Source organism: Porites lutea, chromosome 6 (assembly GCF_958299795.1).
Source record: "Porites lutea chromosome 6, jaPorLute2.1, whole genome shotgun sequence".
Taxonomy (NCBI): Eukaryota; Metazoa; Cnidaria; class Anthozoa; order Scleractinia; family Poritidae; genus Porites; species Porites lutea.
In genome coordinates this window covers 11607602-11625349 of record NC_133206.1, presented here as the reverse complement: position 1 = coordinate 11625349, position 17748 = coordinate 11607602, and the positions used below count along the sequence as shown (strand labels likewise).

Here is a 17748-nt window from a genome sequence, read left to right as displayed (position 1 = left end):
CTGTGTTTGTTATTCTTTCTTCATGTTCTTCTCCTACAACTTGATGATGGTCTCACTCTGAACATGATAATGACCAGCAACAGCATAACCTACAATCTTGGAAAGAATCAAATCAAACAGCAAACTTCTACCCCCCCCCCTCCAAATCATCAAGGGTGGGAGGGGAAAATATCACGTTTTGGCTTTCGCGCGGCTTCATCTTTGATTTGAAGGGGGGTGTGGGTTTGCTATTCCGCGCTCGTTCTCGCGCACTCGCTTCCCTCGCGAGCTCGCCGATGTTAGAAAAATAAAACAACGTCTGTGTACAGGCTAATTTTATTCTGTCCATTGTAGCCTCTTTCGGCAGATAGACAGATCTGCCTGTCAAAAAACGTAATAAATTCGGGTTTTAATCTATGTTTTGTGCTCCAGTTTCATTCAGATTTCGCGAAAGTTTATTCTGCTTAATAGTCTATAATCCCGAACAGTAAATTTAGTTTTAAAGAACATTTGATTTCTTTTTGCTTATAAAAGCGACATCTCCTCGGCCTAACTACTGCTATACCCTCAGTGAAATAAACATTCAGGATGGCGCACGGGGAGGGGTAGAAAAACCGACGACGTAGACGGGGAATATTATAGAAGTGTTTTTTCAAACATTTTTTTTCATCTGACTAGGAAAATGTATTTTTTTTTTCATGAAACGATGTGAACACTAGCAAATGCCCCAGGGGGCTGCTTATGCAACTCATAAAAGTATGTGCTGCGCTGTTTCGGTCTGAATAGGGGTATTGGCTTTGCCTATTTTGGTCTGGACACTGTCTGGTATCGGGTATAGTTTTCGAGGGAACTACGGAAATGTATGAATGTCATGATTTGGAGAATCGGGTGCCACAACCCGAAAGAGAATTCTCAGGAGTACCCCAGGGCAAATGCTTTGAACTTATAGAGTGCCAGCCGGGGCGGACGAGGAAAAGCGCGTCATTTTTTTCGAAATGCAGCGAGAACCCCATGACAGTTTGTCGAAAGCCATATCATATAATGTGACCTCAAAACTCAGGAAGAAATCAATGCTAATACTCTGTTAATTGATCTGATCCAAGTTTGCAGAGATGCACTTAAGGCTATTTTCCGGCGAAGTCGATTAGGATCAGATTAAAATGTAAAGAATGATCTATTGATCAGGCTCAGGACTAAAAATTGAACACTTGAATATCTTTTTGTGTGAAATTGCAGAGGTCTTTAAATATACGTTATTTGTCATTATTGTAGTAAATATGGAAAAAAAGATTAGACCGGGGGGGGGTACTCCTGGGAATTCTTGGTGAGGGTGTGCCTCCCGATTCTCCAAATCCCGAACCTATATTAGACCAAAAAATGCCATTTTCCTCACCCTTTTTCAAACCAGACCTCTAAAATCCATACCCGTTTTCAGAACTGGCCTTCAGGCAAAAACTATGTCGTCATTACTTAGATTAGGGCGCAAACAAAAAAATTCTTCAAATGCATTTCGAATTCACATATTTCTATTTCGTTCTTATTTTCTTGGAACTGAAAGGATAAATACGTTCATACACTCCCGTAGTTTCCTCGAAAACCAACCAGATTCCAGACCAAAATGGGCAAAGTCTATACCCGTTTTCAGACCAAAAAGGCCCAAAATCCCTACCCTTGGGGTCGGTACATACTTATATGGCTTATATAAGGGAGTAACTCCCAGGGAGATTGGACGAGATAAAATTGCCAGTTTCATCGAATTAAAACGGAAAACAGTCACACGAGGAAAGGACTACAATAGAGAGGAAAGATTGTGTATAGCGCGGGACGTTTATGCGTATAATAGGCTGAGCCAGTAGCAACAGAACGGGAACGTCATTTGGCGACGGGAAAGTGCGCGGACTTCCGGTGCCTAATTTGCCACCCTGCCATTGGTCAAGCCAGTTGTTTGATTTGCGCGCGCCGTCGTCAACTGACGTTCCCGTTCTGTTGCTAAATCAGCCTAATGTTAGTATGAGTGACTTCCAACCAGAGCCATACCTCAGTACATCCTGAGAAAACAGCCAACATTTCGAGACGCCACCAATGGTTAACCCGCGAAATGACGTCTGAGAAACCAGCGCAGAAATTCCGTACTAATGATCTCGGTAGTGCTTCTGATTGGATGAAACAAATTTTAAACCAATCAGAAGCACTACGCAGTATCCGGTCACTTCGTTCTAAGATCAGATCATTCCAAGCCAGATTGGTCCACTTAATAGTCAAAACTTTTCTCGAGTCTTAAAAGCCACAACCAGAAACAAGGGCGTTTCAAGCCAATAATAAAAAAAAGGCGCGCTTCATATCGAGTTTTACACTGAAACTGTGGAACAGTCTGACCATAAAATGGAGCGATCAGGCTTGGAATGATCTGACCATGGAACGATGTGACCTTAAACCGGAATTTCTGCCTTCGTTCCTCAGATCTCATTTCGAGGGAAAACCAGTGCTGGCGTAGCAAAATGTCGGCTATTTTCTCAGGCTACCATAGCCTGCGAGCAAGCTCTCCTATTTGGGCAAACGAAGCGAGCCTCGCGAGAACGCGCGAGCGAGGGGCCGCTCACTCGCGCGTTCTCGCGAGACTCGTCTCACTCGCCCAAATAGGAGAGCTTGCTCCCAGGCTAAGGCTACCACACCTCCTATGCCCAAAATATTTCATGTGAAGGGCGAATTAATGATTATAAAACATGATCGTCGCTTTCATAAATGGCCTGAGAAAACAGCCGACGACGCCAACACTGGTTTCCCCGCGTCAGATCTAGAGGAAAGAGCCCAGATCTGGGTCCTGCTTCTGATTGGTTGAAGCAAATTTCCATCGCCGTACGACCAATCAAAAGCACTACCCAGATCTGGGTAGTGATACGTTCTCAGTATGGAATCTCTGCATGCGCTCCTCTTAAGTCACTTAATTCGCAAGGAAATATTGGCATCGCGAAGTGTCGGCTGTTTTCTTATGCTACCCATTTAACAGCTACTCTATCACTGGTTCGGGTTCGGCAATTGTGCGAAACCCTGGAAAAATCTGGCTATGCCTCTGCGAGTGACAGCCAAAGTCGTCTTGGAAAGTCCTGAAGGCTTTGAGGTTGCGCGTGAGACTTGGTCAGTGTTGTCTCGAACTGCACTGCTGGACAGTTCTATTTTTATTGCCCATTACGAGGTTGCGAAAGAAAATGGGTCAAAATTCGTCCTTAAAAACAATCCCATCGTGTGATAGGCCATATGCACGATGACGCCATTTTGCTACTACAACCAGAACCCTTCAAGGTTTTGCTTTCTTGTGTAAATAAGGGCTTTTGTTTTGTAAACCTTGCTGGGATTACCAAATTCAAATATGATAGTAGAAACGGGAAGGATTCTGGTCACAGTAGTAAGATAAGGACAATGTACAAATTACCCGGAGTATCAGGCGTTTCTTGGCGAAAGGGGAAGGGATTAATCCCTCCTCATTCCCCCATCTAAAACTTCCTCTTCCTTAGTCCCTTGGGAGGGCCCGATACTCAGGCTACATACAAATGGCCTATTCGACACATCACAGCTTAAGTTTCAAGCGTGACCTTAAACGAACAACGAGGTTTTCAATCGACCACCATCGGCGATTCAAAAACGGCATATGGACGACACAATACAAAACCTAAAACTTTATTTTCTCATTCTAAAACTAGATATTCATTATATTTCCTCTGTATAATATAAACGAGAGATTTGGCCGTGAGCTAGTGGAGTTATATTACAAAAGGATAACTTTATAACAAGTGTACTGTACATATATTTACACAGATTGCTTTTTTTCTTACTTTTAACCCACAGTACAAAACTCAACTTAACTCGCCGACAATTAACATCGCCATCACACTTCCCTTATAAAAAATATTTTAGATTTTTTGCACACAACATGAGTTAAACCTTATTATTAAGAGAGAATACTGGATTTCTTTCGTTTACATACAATTATGTATAATTTCGACTTGTGAGGACTACGAGCGCGTCACGTGTCTTACGCGTCACTCCCGCGCTGGAAAAATGCGAAGCCGTTCAACGGACTTTCTATTTGTAGCGGACTCTAACTTGAATAATTAGGTAGTGCAAGTTATGTACACTGATCAAAACGCGACCGTTACGTAGAGGCTCTAGTATAAAGCACGAGTAACGCTTGAAAACACAATGAATCGCAGCACTGCGCGAATCAGTAATTAATCATTAACAGAAGACGGACTTTCCACGAAGGTAAGACAAGACTGTAGTTTGTCGAAAACTTTGCAGGAGTAATAATGTGATATTTAATGATTTCCTTACGGCACTTGTTCGCCAAAACCAAGCGTATAACCTCAAAGACAGATAAGAAGTCAGCATTATTTTATAGCAGTTGCCAAACTTCCGGAGGACAAGAAAAGAGGCTAACACTTTCCTTCGTTGGGATACATAAGCGGGATGAAACCAGCGCAAGATTTTTTCTTCGTTCTTCAGTTAACAACTGGCTTTTCACCTATTCAGATGAAGAGTGCTTGAGCAAAAGTGAACGTTTTAGTGCGAAACATGCGCGAATCAACGATGACAACTACACCCGTCTTTTTGGCGTAATTCACAACGGAACCGCCTTGTCACTCCCGCGGGCTACTTCAAAACTTTTAACCAAATTATCGGCTTTAATTATTCGGCATTGTCTTTTCCTAGAAGCCGACGAACACTCTGTGGGATATTTTGAAGAGATCGTCGCGGTATTTCAACCAGCTGTTCGCTTTATAGAGAATTTAAAACCAATCAAAAACCATAAATGGTTTGATGGTTTCAACTCCAATCAAAGAACTAAAACTGGAACAAAACGTGTGGCGAAGACCATTCCGTATCTACCGGACAGCGCATGCGCAGATTACAGTTCCGTCTGTAGCGTCTCGTTATTGGGGTCGTAGCTTCCGATGCAACAGAACACCCGGTCTGACAGAGAAGTCCTAGTACTCGGTGAATCGAGACTCTGAAGGCGTTGTTTGAACTCCTCAGGAGTGAGCACTTCGCACTTGTGAGAGATGGTTTGCACGTCGTTTTCATCTACATGGGTGGAGCGGTACAAAGATTGCTGCAACAATGGAAAGAAATTAAGTTACTTCAGCTCATGCTGATATACAGTCGACTCTCTTAACGAACACCTCTGTAAAACGAACACCTAGAGATGGTCCCTGCCTTTCTTTGCTCCCTCTCTATGACTCTCTTTAAGATGGACATTACAGGTTCTTTTTCAACTGCTCAGGTTGTTTATTCAACCGCGAGGATCATTTCCAGTTTCATACGAACATTACTCGTAGAGGACACTTCGTACCGGTCTCAGAGAGGTTTCTCTCAGAGAGTTGACCGTATGTGTAACAGATTGATCTAAGCTTTGAGCGTTAAATAATAGATTCAACAGGTGGTATAAAAGGCCTTGATTATTGAACAAATTCTCCTCATCAGTCCGCAATCTTCTTTGTATGTTTCCTGTGGTAGGATGAGGATACTGACAGTAGGGTTTAAAGATGAAAGAAAGTCCGCCAATGAGCACAGTTTGTCTCAATGAAAACTGCACCAGGTAAGGGAGCAAAAAAGGGGACCAGCACTCGAATTAGAAGTTCCCTTTTGACGATTTTATCATCATACATATCATATACATTGCTCTCCACTTTAAAATTTGCTTACAAATCAAGATGGGTTGTCTTTGACGAAGGCATTCCCTATAGAGTCATCAAGTTTTTTGTCTAACAACTGCTTTTGATCTGTTGCTAGGAGACATCACATTTGCCCTTTTTAAGGCATTCATATTACCACTGATTCAAAAGTGCCTACCTTCCCATCAGAGGGCTTTCTTCCTGGTTTTGTTTCCTCCGGGTGGTAGAACCACTTGACTTTTACCACCATATTGCCACCACAACCCTCCCACATGCTCTCGATCCTACCAACATACGGGAGATTGAGATTTTTTGTTGGGTTGGACATGAACACTGCGCAATCACCGACCTGTCAATCAACAGTACACATTTCGTTATTCGAAGATACTGTCAGTACTTCATAAACGTTTACTTTTGCGGTTAATTAAAGGCGTTGAGGAGGAGGGGGGAGAAAGGAGGGGAAGGAAAGAGGGAAACAGGCCCAACTCCGTTCGCCCTGCCAACAGAGCCTCCTTTTGTCTTCTTCTTGATCGAGTGGGAGAAAAGGATGGTCAGGCTGAATCGCATCAAGCCTTTGAAGCTGCCGAAACCTGAACTTCTGCACTAGCAAATCTTGTTTTCTCTCGTCAAACTGTTTTTTGAGTGCGTGCTTACATTTATTGGTAGGTAGCTGGCAAACCAATGGTCATAATTGAGCCACAGCTATTAGGCACGGGTTCAAACCTGTATCTTAGCAACAAGCAGAGCATGTGCAACAAAGATCTTACTTCATTCATGCAAGTCTGTAAGTAAAAGCGTGCGTTCAGAAAAAATTTAATAGGTCTTCTTATGTTCTTTCACGTGCTTTGCACTTCAATTGGGCTCTACTTTTCATTTTGCTTTGCCTGGCGAAATTAATTTACCATGCGAAACCTAAATAAAGCCTGCTGGAAACTCATTTGAAGATAAGACAAGGATAGGGACTGAAGTAATATTGAATAGAAAAGCAAGAACAACACTGCTGCGAAAAACAGCTGAATTACTTACAGAGATCGTCTCGTCTCCTCGTACAATAGCTTTATAGAAGACTTTCTTTCCCTTTCCTTTTCGTTTATTCTGGAAATTTTTTCCAGACCACTGCCAAAGTGGCCCTGAAAAAATAAATTAGACAACATTGTCAAAGAGCAAGAAATCACATTCTTTAAGGACTAACAAAATTTAGAGTCATCGATTAAGGTGATGGGTAGTAACGTTCAGGCCTTTGTAGATTTGTGGGTCCTTGTAAAACACTTCTTTAAGGTTATGCCTTAAGAAAACTGAGTCTGTACACCTCTTACCTGAAAATTTCATGTCTACTTGAAGACGATCTAGTTCTGAACGGCGTCTCCTGCCTAGGCGAGGCTAAAAAAAAAAAAATAAACAGTTGCCGTAAGTACAGGCTTGTCAAAAAGTCACTTAGCAAGAAAAAGGAACAGATGCGCATGCGTTAAGGGTGGAAACAACTACACTGAAAATCAGGCAACATCTTAACTGACCGCTACAGAAAATACCATAACATACCATAATGCTCTTTGTTTGTCAACCCAAACTCCCAAGAGAAAATTGAAGACAATGCTTATGCAAAATTTTGGGGTGACAAACAAAGAGCATTGTGGTATGTTATGGTATTTTCTGTAGTGGTCAATACATGTGTCTTCACGCCTTCAAGAAGTCAGTCAGGACGCTTGCCGAAAAGTCACAACTGGTCGGCCAGACCGTTCGTCTTGAAAACGAAATAGGCCTTTTTTTTTCAGAGTTCACACTGCTGTACACAATTTGGCCGACCAGTTGACTTGTGGAATGCGCCCTTACAATTAGCAAACTACACCCACACCAGTGTCATCTCATCATTCTAAATTGTCAATTGCCCCCGCGTAAAGACTGACCTAAAGAAAGGCAAGAGGAGGGTGTGGGGAAGGCGGGTTGATTATGGGAAGATGGCATCCCCCACAAAAACCTTGATTTATGCTTGGAAAATAGAAAGGCAAAGCCAAGATTAGGATACTTTTCCTTCGAGACATTCATACGTACCACCGTCCATCCCCAACATCCCCCACCCAGCTCCTTTGCTTTGTAGGCGCACTTTTTGGAACGGGAAACAAGATACTACATCTGCAACGCTCGATCGATCGCGTGTTCTTTATCTACGAGTGCTGCCATAAAATTTTCAATGACAAACAAGCGCTGTCTTGTCCGCTCTAAAACGCTTTAAAATACCATGTAGAATGTTTACAAGCCCACCTGGAAAGACTTATTTTCGACCAGCGGACTTTCGTCAAACGCGTCACTGTAAGATTCACTGTCCTCGTCTTGAGACGCAGACAAACCGTCACGCGTAGGGCTCTCGCCTTCGGTTCGCGTGGAACGAAAGGAGCTATTAAGACTCAAAGTAAGTGACCTCCTTCTAAGGTCCTTTTCAGATGTCCTTGAGGACCCTTTTGCACTTCCACGAGGTCCTTTTTCCTGTTTCGGCGTTTCAACATCTGAGTTCGCGTCGCTGTCCTCACCTTGGTCAGAAGACTCAGCGCTGTTTCCCACCACAGCGCCCACCTTATCAGATGATTGTTTACCACTGTTTTCATAATCTCCTGTTTTAAAAGAGGAGTCACTTGAATGAATTTCCTTCTCGGATTTTTTGAGTTCCGCCGACGCATTAGACGGTAAATTATGTTTTATACTCTCCGCAATTTTCGTCGCTTCTTTCGACTCCACTTCTACTTTACCGCGGTTTTTGCTTGATTTCTGTTTTTGTGGCGCATCCAAAACCTTATTCTCTTGGCTCTCCTTACTGTCATAATTTTTATCTTTCAACTTTGCAAGAGACCCCGTGCTGTCAACAACGTGCTTTTCAGCCTCCTTCGCCTTATTCCGATGGATTTCTCGCTTCTTTGCGTTACTGTCCTTACTATCGCTACCCACTTGCTTTGAAAGAAGCCACAAATCATCTCTGCTTTTCCTATTCCCTCGCAATCTCCTTCTTTTTGTTTGAATCTCTCCGGAGCTCTCGTTTCCAGATGAGAACTCGGACGTGTTCTCCTCGGCTCGAAGCCTAGAACTTGAATCCTTGATCGCCGTGGGCTGCGAATTGCCAAAGGAACTGGATCGAGGCCTTTTCTCCGGCAGGATGGGAGTTGATTCTGCCTCTGTAGTACAAAAAGGTAGAATTAACCCTTAAGTTCTAGTCCCCTGCCCAGCCGTCCTGTGTGTCGTGACGCAGCTAGGACTCACGTGCGTGACCACACAAAGAACGGCTAATAATGCTCCGAAGCTGATCAACAACTAACTTCTCGATAGAATAACACCCCTTAATAAAGCACAAAGGTCACGAAAATCAAGAAAAATCACTAACGATAAACCATACGATGAACACGGTTCAAGTTGCCTGAAGACTTTTTATTAAAGCGAGACCTGGTGTACAAGTTCTCATATGAAAATGTGGTAAATTTGTAAGTGAGTGTAATATATTTCCCTTTGAAAGATAAGCACCGAGATCCATTTTGAAAAAGAGGTAACTCAGAAACTCTGCCAGTTAAGTTGATTGGCTCACTTATAACAGAAGAAGAGTGACGATCTGTACTGCTGAAAAAAAAATCGAAAAAACCCTCAAGAGATGAAGCGGGGTAGCTGTACCTTCCACAGGGAAGTCTGGGTGTATTCGTTTGATTTCATTCAACTGAAAGAATCCACTGTCTCCATCATCAAACTCGATCCAGATTTTGCCTTCTACCTCCTTTTCGTCTTGCGGTGCTAAAGGCAAGCAAACGAAAAACAATCAATTTATACTGTACATGATGGCGTTTTTCCATGACGAATAATAACTTATATGAATCCCTGTGATACTGCTTATTGAACGAGGTCCATATTTTACGTCGGCAAGTCTAAATAGTACATTAGACTGACAAACCAGAGGCCGACGGTGCGCTCATTTCATCCCCCCCCCCCCACCCCCCCTCTCTCTCCATCATTGCTCCATTTTACAGGTACTTAAAGCTACTTAAAGATACACAGAAAGATAAGAAGTCGAAACAAGGATTTAGGGTCACATCTCGGCATCCCACGGAGGAACGCGTAACAAAGCCCTATGAAGTCGGCGTGAGAGGATAGTCACACCTGCCGTGGGAAAAGAGCTCGAATCCCGCACAGAATGCAGCGCACTAACCGACTGTGCTGATACCGGCTTCTTTTGAAAAAAAAAATTGCAGCTGGGCATTAAAAACCTACCTTCAGTAACAGTTCCGGGATAAAAGCATCGATACTGCGGGCTCCAGTGCGCGCACACACGCGTTCCAATCGGAATAAACTTCGCACTCGGTGGCTGAATATCCTTCACCTTTAGCGAGAAAAGATCCTCCGAGTTAAAACGAAGCAACATTCGTGCACATTAATTTCTGTTATCTATTCATTTTGAAGGAAGAAGGGAACAATCGCATCAAGGAAGCAGAGATAAAAGGTTGAAATTTTAAGTTCTTTGCGGTGAAATAAAATTGGTTCGTTAATACCAGAAATATTGACTTCCTTCTTGTACTGCTATCTAGAAGTCCATAGAAGTTTATAGATGTCCATGGAAGTTCAACAACTTACCGCTTGAGTACGCAGCTGTTCTGTGGATTTCCAGTGCGGTCTGCGGCCCCTTTCACCATCCAGGATTACTCCGAATCTGAAATTAGGAAATATTTGTTACTGAGCGAGCTTGTTCGGTCAAGATGGCAGGATTATATTGCCGAAGTTTTTTAGCGACACAAATTGAGGTCCACAAAAACGCCAAACAGCAAGGCTGATATTCAACCATCTTAACCGAAGAGGTTGGGTCAATAAAAGAATTTCGCAAATAAAACAGAGGCAATGTATGAGAGGCCGCACGTAAGCGGAAAAGTAGAACCTCGCTCAACTTCACGTTTAATCTCAACACTTTATATCCTGCCTCCATTTTATTTACGTGATTAAAATTTACGTGCGTTAACGTGCGTAGCCAAAAACGCGTCAGTGCAAATCAACTTCAAGGCAACTCTTTGGAAAACTTTATGTAGATCCACTTACAAGTCAGGTTCATTGAAAGTACTGATGCGTCCCGGGAAGAAGACAGAATCCACAGGAAGGAGAAGCTTGACACCTTCCCGTAATTCCTCGGTCAAAAACGTGAAACGAACGTCTTCTGAAACAAAACAATACATAGTCAACCGTCACACTAGAAATGGGGATACTTATTTTGGGGGTAGAGCCGGGTAGAAATAAGTGCTTGGCTGGACATTACCAAGTCCATTTGTTTGACGTCTGATACAACAGCCTATATAAGCTCTACGCCTCGTGCTTGAAACACTCCTCCTCTTTTATCGACAGTGCTTATTGGCTAGGCTCGATTTCCGCCGTCTCCCGGGTCCGGTCTTTGATCCTTCCCCACTTTCGGGGGATGAGTGCGGACTCATTTTCCCGAACAGCGGCTGGTAATCGGGCCTACTTATTGGCGGAATATACGAATGAACAATCAAGGCGCGAAAGGTACTCATTCTCGTTTCGCGCGAAACACAAAGAAAACAACAACAAACCTGGTGATAAAGGTTGCTCATAAGAAGCCTCATCTGTCTTTTCCTCTTCCTGACTAGTTTCCTAAAAAAATTAAAAAGGAAGGCTCTTAGAAGTCATGAAGGGGTACTTCCCTAGAGAGTTATGTGTATTTGCAAATTTTCAGTTGACATTAGATCGATGACACAGAAAAAAAGACCAACCTCTTTGCTTTCCTTCACGGTAGACTCTTCCACTTCATCAGCCGTTATTATCTCCTTTGAGTCACTTCTGTCTTCTACCGTTTCATCCACGTCCATCTTTGAATCTTCTTCCTCATCCTTAACTTCCGCTTCCTTTTTCTGCTCCTCCACTTCCGGCTTAATGTCTCTTCCGCCCTCGACATCCTCAGCTTGCTGTCTTCCTTGCTCTTCTTCCCCTGTCACAGTCGTATCCATTTTGTCGGTTACGTTTATTTCCACGTCAGTTTCTCCTTCCTCGCCAGGCTCTTCATCCTCTTGAATATCGTCTGCATCGTCAAAGTCGACCTGCAAACGAAGCAAAAAGGTTGTTATCGCTATCTATCCTAAGAAGGGATTAGGTAAAGCTACGAAAAAGAGCACTATACCAGCTGCCTGGATTTAGAGCGCACTCTTCTGGAGACTTTGACTGGTTCGTAGTCTTCATCGGACGAAATCCTTTTTTTGCTTTTACCAGTCCCTCTCTTCTTTTTGGCCTTGGTCTTCACTTTTTGTGGCAAGACAACGTCACTTTCCGCCATTTCGTCCTCAGTCTGGGAGTCTGACCGGGCCATTTTCTGTTCAACAAGAAACAAAATTTTTTTATCCTTGGGCTAGATTACGACCTTGTGCTGTGCCCAAATGCCCCCATTTTTTGGGACAATAAACATTAATCTCACTCTTTTTCTGAAATTTGGAAAACAAGCGAATTCCTAATTTATGCAAAGTGTTAGTGTACATGAATCTGTCAAATTTTTAACCAATGAAACTCCGTTACTTGTCGTCAGTATTCAATCACCAAGTCATAAGTTTCCCGATTTGCCTTGTGTTTTCTGTTGTTTGTTCTTCATTTTTACCGGTATCAAAAGGAGGACAGACGAGAAAAAACTGGCGTCAAATTGTTAAATATCCCTCATTTGACAGCCTCGACACAACTTTTCCAAAATGCAAATATCTTTCAGCTGATACTCACAGCTTTGACCGAAGGCCCTTTCTTGGTCTTCTTTGCGTAAGAGAATTCGCTTCCCTTCGTCGTGGGTGACAAGGGACTGGAACTAGAGTTGGTGGTCACGCTACTGTTGATGAAAATCCGTTCGCTCCTCCTGGGTTGCCACTCGTCACTTAGCAACGATGACATGCTTCCTTTGAAGTCGTCATTTTCCCGCGAAAGGCTAGCACTTGGATGGCCTTCCTCAGAGTCCTTAATAATTTCATCGGCTGGTCGAAACACATCTTCTTCTGGTTCACTGTCTTCATTTAACACTGCTGTTTCTAGCTGTTTCGTCTCATCCTTGTCTTGATGTTGATAAGAGGGAAGTTGAGGCCGTTCTTCTTGAGGCACTTCCGCAGGTTTCTCCTCTGTAATTTCTTCTTTCTGTGTTGTAACCTTCTTCTTCTTTTTCTTTTTCTTCTTTTTTGGCACGTCTGTTGTGTCCTAATAAAAGATTAACCCACTTAAGTTAATAAAACCCTTAATCCCAAACTTTATTCGTTTTTGTTCAATAGAACAAGTACTACTTATCAATATAATTGAACATTTCTACTAAATTTCCTGACGTTTCCGTCCTAAAAGCAACTAACTTTAAAAAACGTTCATAGAAATTGCAAATTTCTTTTGGCAAAAGGTTCTGCCAAACAGGTTTGAGATGAATGGTAACACCTTAGGTTCAGGTTCAGTTTAAGAGCTGGTCGGTCTAGAAGTAAAGGGGTTTACTCCAAAAGCTAGACTGACTATATTTTAAGCAAATCGTCTTGTCATGTAGCTCGATTTTCAACTGTGGATGAACACTAATTAAACTTATTCGATGGAAGCCTCGAGATGGAAAGAGTATTGCTGAGAGCCACTGCCGAGACGCTGGCGCAACGACGCCGCTGAGGTTATAGAGATAGACTTGGCAAAACTTGCAAAAGACCACACGATCAGGGCTTCATTCGACTATGAAAGAGGAAAGCCTAACTGTATTGAACAAACAGACACAGTAGAGCAGTTCTACTCTCACAGTCCTAACTTGACTCGTCCCTGCACGGCGTCTTCACAGTCCCTCTCGGTCAATTCACTTCGGTGACGTATTCGAGGGGTACGGGCGGGAAACATTTTCGCTTGGACCACGTGATCTGAAACGCTTTGGCCGAGCGGAATATTGAGGCCTAGGGAATACGCAAAGTCCTAACCATAGACTCCAACGGTATAACCAAAACGCAATACTTTCGATATGTTTCTTTCCAGAAGAAAAGTTCTAAGTAGTAATTTCATACCTCATCTAGGACCTTCTTCTTTTTCTTCTTCTTTGGAACGACGACGGGGTCTAGGAGGAAAGTGTTCAAATTAAATTAGCACCATTATTTATCTGGCTCGACTTAATTAAATTGTACTGCTGGAGCAGAATGGTGCCGAATCAACAGTCTTTATCGGAGGAAAATATCTCCTCTTCGAAAAAAGATGTGTATTAAGTAGCTGATAACTACACCTTGCATGGGACCTAAGAGGCCTGTTGATGCCCATCCCGTCCCCTCTTGATGTTTTTGCTCTTAATGTTACCGCAACATGACATATTTGAATACGTGTCCACCATTAAAAAAACGCCAATTCGAATAAGGGCCTTCGATTTGCCAGCAGTTTCAAAACAAGCGACAAGAGCGATTATTTCAAGTAAGTGAAATTGGTTAAGCAAACCAAACTAGAGTAATTAAGGTCAGCATGAGAAACAGATCATAGAATTCACGATTCAGCAGCATTAATGCCGACTTGTAATTCGTGGCGCTAGCCACAAGGATCGCAGCTCGAAGTGAGAAAATATTATTAGGTCACGATGTCAACTAACTTACCTGGCTCAGAAGATGGGGACTCCGTTTCTTTCTTGGGTCTTCCCCTTTTCTTCTGCAAAAGGTCTTCTGAAAGCGCGGAATTGTCTAGCGATTTCTTGCGCCTGCTCGACTTGTCAGCACTTTGGAAAGACGCCTGTGCCAGTAAACTTAAACCGTCGCGACTATCATGCCCGGATGTAAACACATCGTCGTCATTATCACACTGCATCTGCATGCTCTTCTTTTGGGCTTCCATTTGTTTGGCTGCCATAGCAACAACCTCTTTTGCAATCTCGTTAGGAGACACACTGCTGCTGTTTTCGGAGAAACTCTCGTCCTGTGACGTCATATCCGGAAATTCAAATGTACCCTTTGGAGGAGTATTTGTGGTAGATTTGCGCTTCTTTTTCGTACCCTTGGCTTTTTTGCTTTTGGTCGAAGTAGACGCCTGGGGTGTTTCACAGGATACCGCTGTACTGTCTAGTGGTGACTCGTCGTCCAGCTTGCCTTCGTAACCGTCCAGATTGTCGATAGTTAGCTTGGGACGAGCTCGTTTCTTTGGTTTTAGTTTCTTGGTCTTGGTGTTTTTGCATGAAACTTCTGCTTCTGTAACATCAGTTTCCATTTCTACAGCGCTTATTTCAGGAACAACTGCAAAAAGCAAAGAAACGTCCCAAATGTCTTCCACAAAGTCAAATTTTTCTTTTTGTCCTACGTGATAGACAGTGTGTAATGGAAAGCATGTTGAACTACCTGTGGTTCAATATCCTATCGCGTTTTTTAGAAACGGTAGAGGGTCTGTGTGGCGTTTAAAGGCACGTAAAAACGGGCAACAAAAACGGGTAACTTGTTTTGCAACATTGTTGCAAAGTGCGTTGAAAAACGGTGTTGTTCGTTTTACCATCCATGAATAAAACCTGTCTTGCAATGATTAGGTTCTAGCAGGTTGCGCAAAGTTGTTGAAGAAAGTACACAGAAGTTCTACTTTTTGTAACAAAATCTGTGCATGTTGCACGTTTTACCGGCCACGGCAAACTTGTCTAGCAGCAACTGAGTAAGTCCCGTGTATGGCGTGACTCCCGCGTAATTTTGCCCGATCAGTTGTCAGGATTCACGCAAATTGCAATAACCTGATTTGTTGCAAGAAAGGTTTGAACTTGGGTGGTAAGACGCGCAACAGTCAAGCAAATCAGTGAAACCGGCTAGCATCATGTCACTGAACAAACTGACAAACCAAATTTGTAGTTAGAAAGGCTGACATTGGACAGTTTCAAAAAATGACATGGATTTAATCACGTTGGTTTAGAAAAGAGGAGAAAACCCGATTACTTGGAGAAAATTCCTGGGAAGCAAAAAAGAACAGCAACAACACACTCAACCCACATATGACGAGAAGCCGAGCAGCAATGAAAGTAACCCTAGTCGATCCACTTTACAGAAATAAGGTGAAGCGTCGATTGAGTGGGCTGACTGTGGCTAGTGCGCCAAACAGGCACACCAAACAGCCAAGTATTTTTTACTCACCAGGCAGTTGTCGTACAATGACCTGTTGATCGAGTGTTCGTTCGGTCGGCGATCCTTTTCTTCGTTTACTACCGCCGGCGGTCTTCTTCTTCTTTCCGTCAGGGTGCGGCTTCGTTTTGGGAATCGTTATGATGGGCTGAAATACAGTAAAAACCCGCGAGTAAGAACCCGCATGTTCCTAGCTAAGTTAGCCTAACCGAAGTTCTTACATAGATAATAATGAGAAAAAAAATCAGGCTATTTAGGTTCTTAAATAGGTTCCTATTTTCTTAAAAAAGCAACATTGTAGCTAAGAGTATTTATCGGTGTTCGGCTTATTCCTTATATAAACCCTGCATACCATCATATAATTGCAGTGGGAGTAATCAGGCACCTATGTCTCCAAAGAGAATCCTGAATGTTGACCCATCTTACTTGCTCAAGAGTACCGATATAGATTTTAGAAACTGCGAGCGTGTTTCAAAAAACAGGTTCTTGTATAGAGGGGGCTTAACTGGAAAATTTTAGCTTAACAGGTTTTTCAAAACCAGGTTCTTACTAGTGTGTTTTTACTGTACAAGTGAACGAAAAAAAGGAAAGTAGCTTCACGGAGCTTAAGAATGTTTCACTGTGAAGAATTTTAAGCCTGGCGTCTCCGTGTTAAATGCTACTCTCTCATGAGAGACTGATTTACAGACAACGTGTGGACCTTTCTGAGGGTTAGAAGAGAGGGCGAAATGCACAAACGCGAAAAACAAAAAAACAACTCGGATTTGAGAAATACGCGAACGTGCCTGGAAACTGCCACCTCCGAGGAAAGGCATTATCTGTTTTTTAATTGCCTACGATACACTTTGTTTGCTCCACTCCTGACTCCGCCCCTCCACAAAAAGAAACATTAAAAAAAAAAAAGAATTGGAGCCTCCTGGCCCCGGTTGTTCAAATGTCGGATAGCGCTTTCCACCGGATAAATGACTATCCAGTGAATGAGTATAAGGGAAACCAATTGCACTATCTAATCGATATAGATTTATCCAGTAGATAGCGTTATGCACCTTTTCAACAACTGGGGCCTGGGTTTAACCCAGGAACCCTGCCCTGGAAAATGGATTTAAATACGCCTAAAATAGTAACTTTATTGTTGAAACATACCTAGAGATATGAGGAGCTTCTAGGCAAGCGACACAGAAAGACAGTTTGCTTAGTACCAGTAAAAAATCACTTACCTCTTCTTCTACACCAGATGGCTTGCGAGATTTCTTTTTCTTCGTACTGTGAACTTGTATATCCTAAAGAAGAGGTCACAAACTCGGTAACTGAGTGACATTGAATCGACTTGAGAGGAAAATCTCAGGTTTGCTTTGATTATTATAAAAATTGAAACTAACATTTTATAAATTAAATTATCTGAAACAGAAGAGGAAATAGAATTCCCACTAGAGTAACAATTTGCTTTCTTCTTTATATGACACCTTTGCATATTTTATGGCGGCTATTCGAGCCTGTCCCCACTGTTTTTGAATCATAGTTTAATGCATGCGTACTTTTTTGTAATGTGAATATTTCTGTGAACATAAATGTACGTACGTAAGTCCTATCATTAGGTAAAAGCATACTATTGCTGTATGGTGAATATCTAGTCAAGTCATCGGGAGAAATGGGTATTGTTCTCGTAACATCCAATTATATTACAGTCGGTGAAAGCTTCTAGGTCTGTCATATCGCTTATTGTTATTGTAAAATGCTCAACAGGAGTATATTTCATTGGTTACCATGAACGCGCAGTCCTCTCTATTTCTTCATCGTGGAGTAGGCAGGTTCTAACAATAGCCTTCACACTTTTTAATTCCTCCTTACGTAACTCTTAGACGTTTCAGAGCGCGAAATGACAATTTTATTTACACTGCTGCGCCAAAAACGCCCGTTTTCTCTATCATTATGCCGCTTTTATGGTGCATTCGTGCTTGAATAGTACGCCACAATGGCTTATTCATATGCGTAAATGTCTGATCATTTATCCAGATGAATATCATACT

The 17748-nt window shown here is 42.5% G+C and overlaps 1 protein-coding gene across 4 annotated transcripts in view; it reads right to left on the bottom strand.

Moving 5' to 3' along the window:
* Positions 1 to 3638: 3638 nt before the first annotated feature.
* LOC140940132 (uncharacterized) overlaps positions 3639 to 17748 on the bottom strand; it is a 42032-nt gene continuing 27922 nt past the window's right edge. For 2 of the 4 annotated variants that reach the window (XM_073389024.1, XM_073389026.1), the window contains exons 9-25: positions 16939 to 17001; positions 15734 to 15869; positions 14231 to 14860; positions 13661 to 13710; positions 12378 to 12839; positions 11794 to 11982; positions 11390 to 11713; positions 11210 to 11270; positions 10704 to 10818; positions 10248 to 10323; positions 9888 to 9996; positions 9297 to 9413; positions 7908 to 8809; positions 6965 to 7028; positions 6675 to 6778; positions 5827 to 5997; positions 3639 to 5086 (exon numbers count right to left, since the gene is read on the bottom strand). In XM_073389024.1, coding sequence (XP_073245125.1) covers positions 4883 to 5086; positions 5827 to 5997; positions 6675 to 6778; positions 6965 to 7028; positions 7908 to 8809; positions 9297 to 9413; positions 9888 to 9996; positions 10248 to 10323; positions 10704 to 10818; positions 11210 to 11270; positions 11390 to 11713; positions 11794 to 11982; positions 12378 to 12839; positions 13661 to 13710; positions 14231 to 14860; positions 15734 to 15869; positions 16939 to 17001 — 3777 coding nt within the window. In that variant the 3' untranslated portion in view covers positions 3639 to 4882. The remainder of the gene's footprint in view (positions 5087 to 5826; positions 5998 to 6674; positions 6779 to 6964; positions 7029 to 7907; positions 8810 to 9296; positions 9414 to 9887; positions 9997 to 10247; positions 10324 to 10703; positions 10819 to 11209; positions 11271 to 11389; positions 11714 to 11793; positions 11983 to 12377; positions 12840 to 13660; positions 13711 to 14230; positions 14861 to 15733; positions 15870 to 16938; positions 17002 to 17748) is intronic. The other 2 variants (XM_073389025.1, XM_073389027.1) reach the window with 2 other exon arrangements.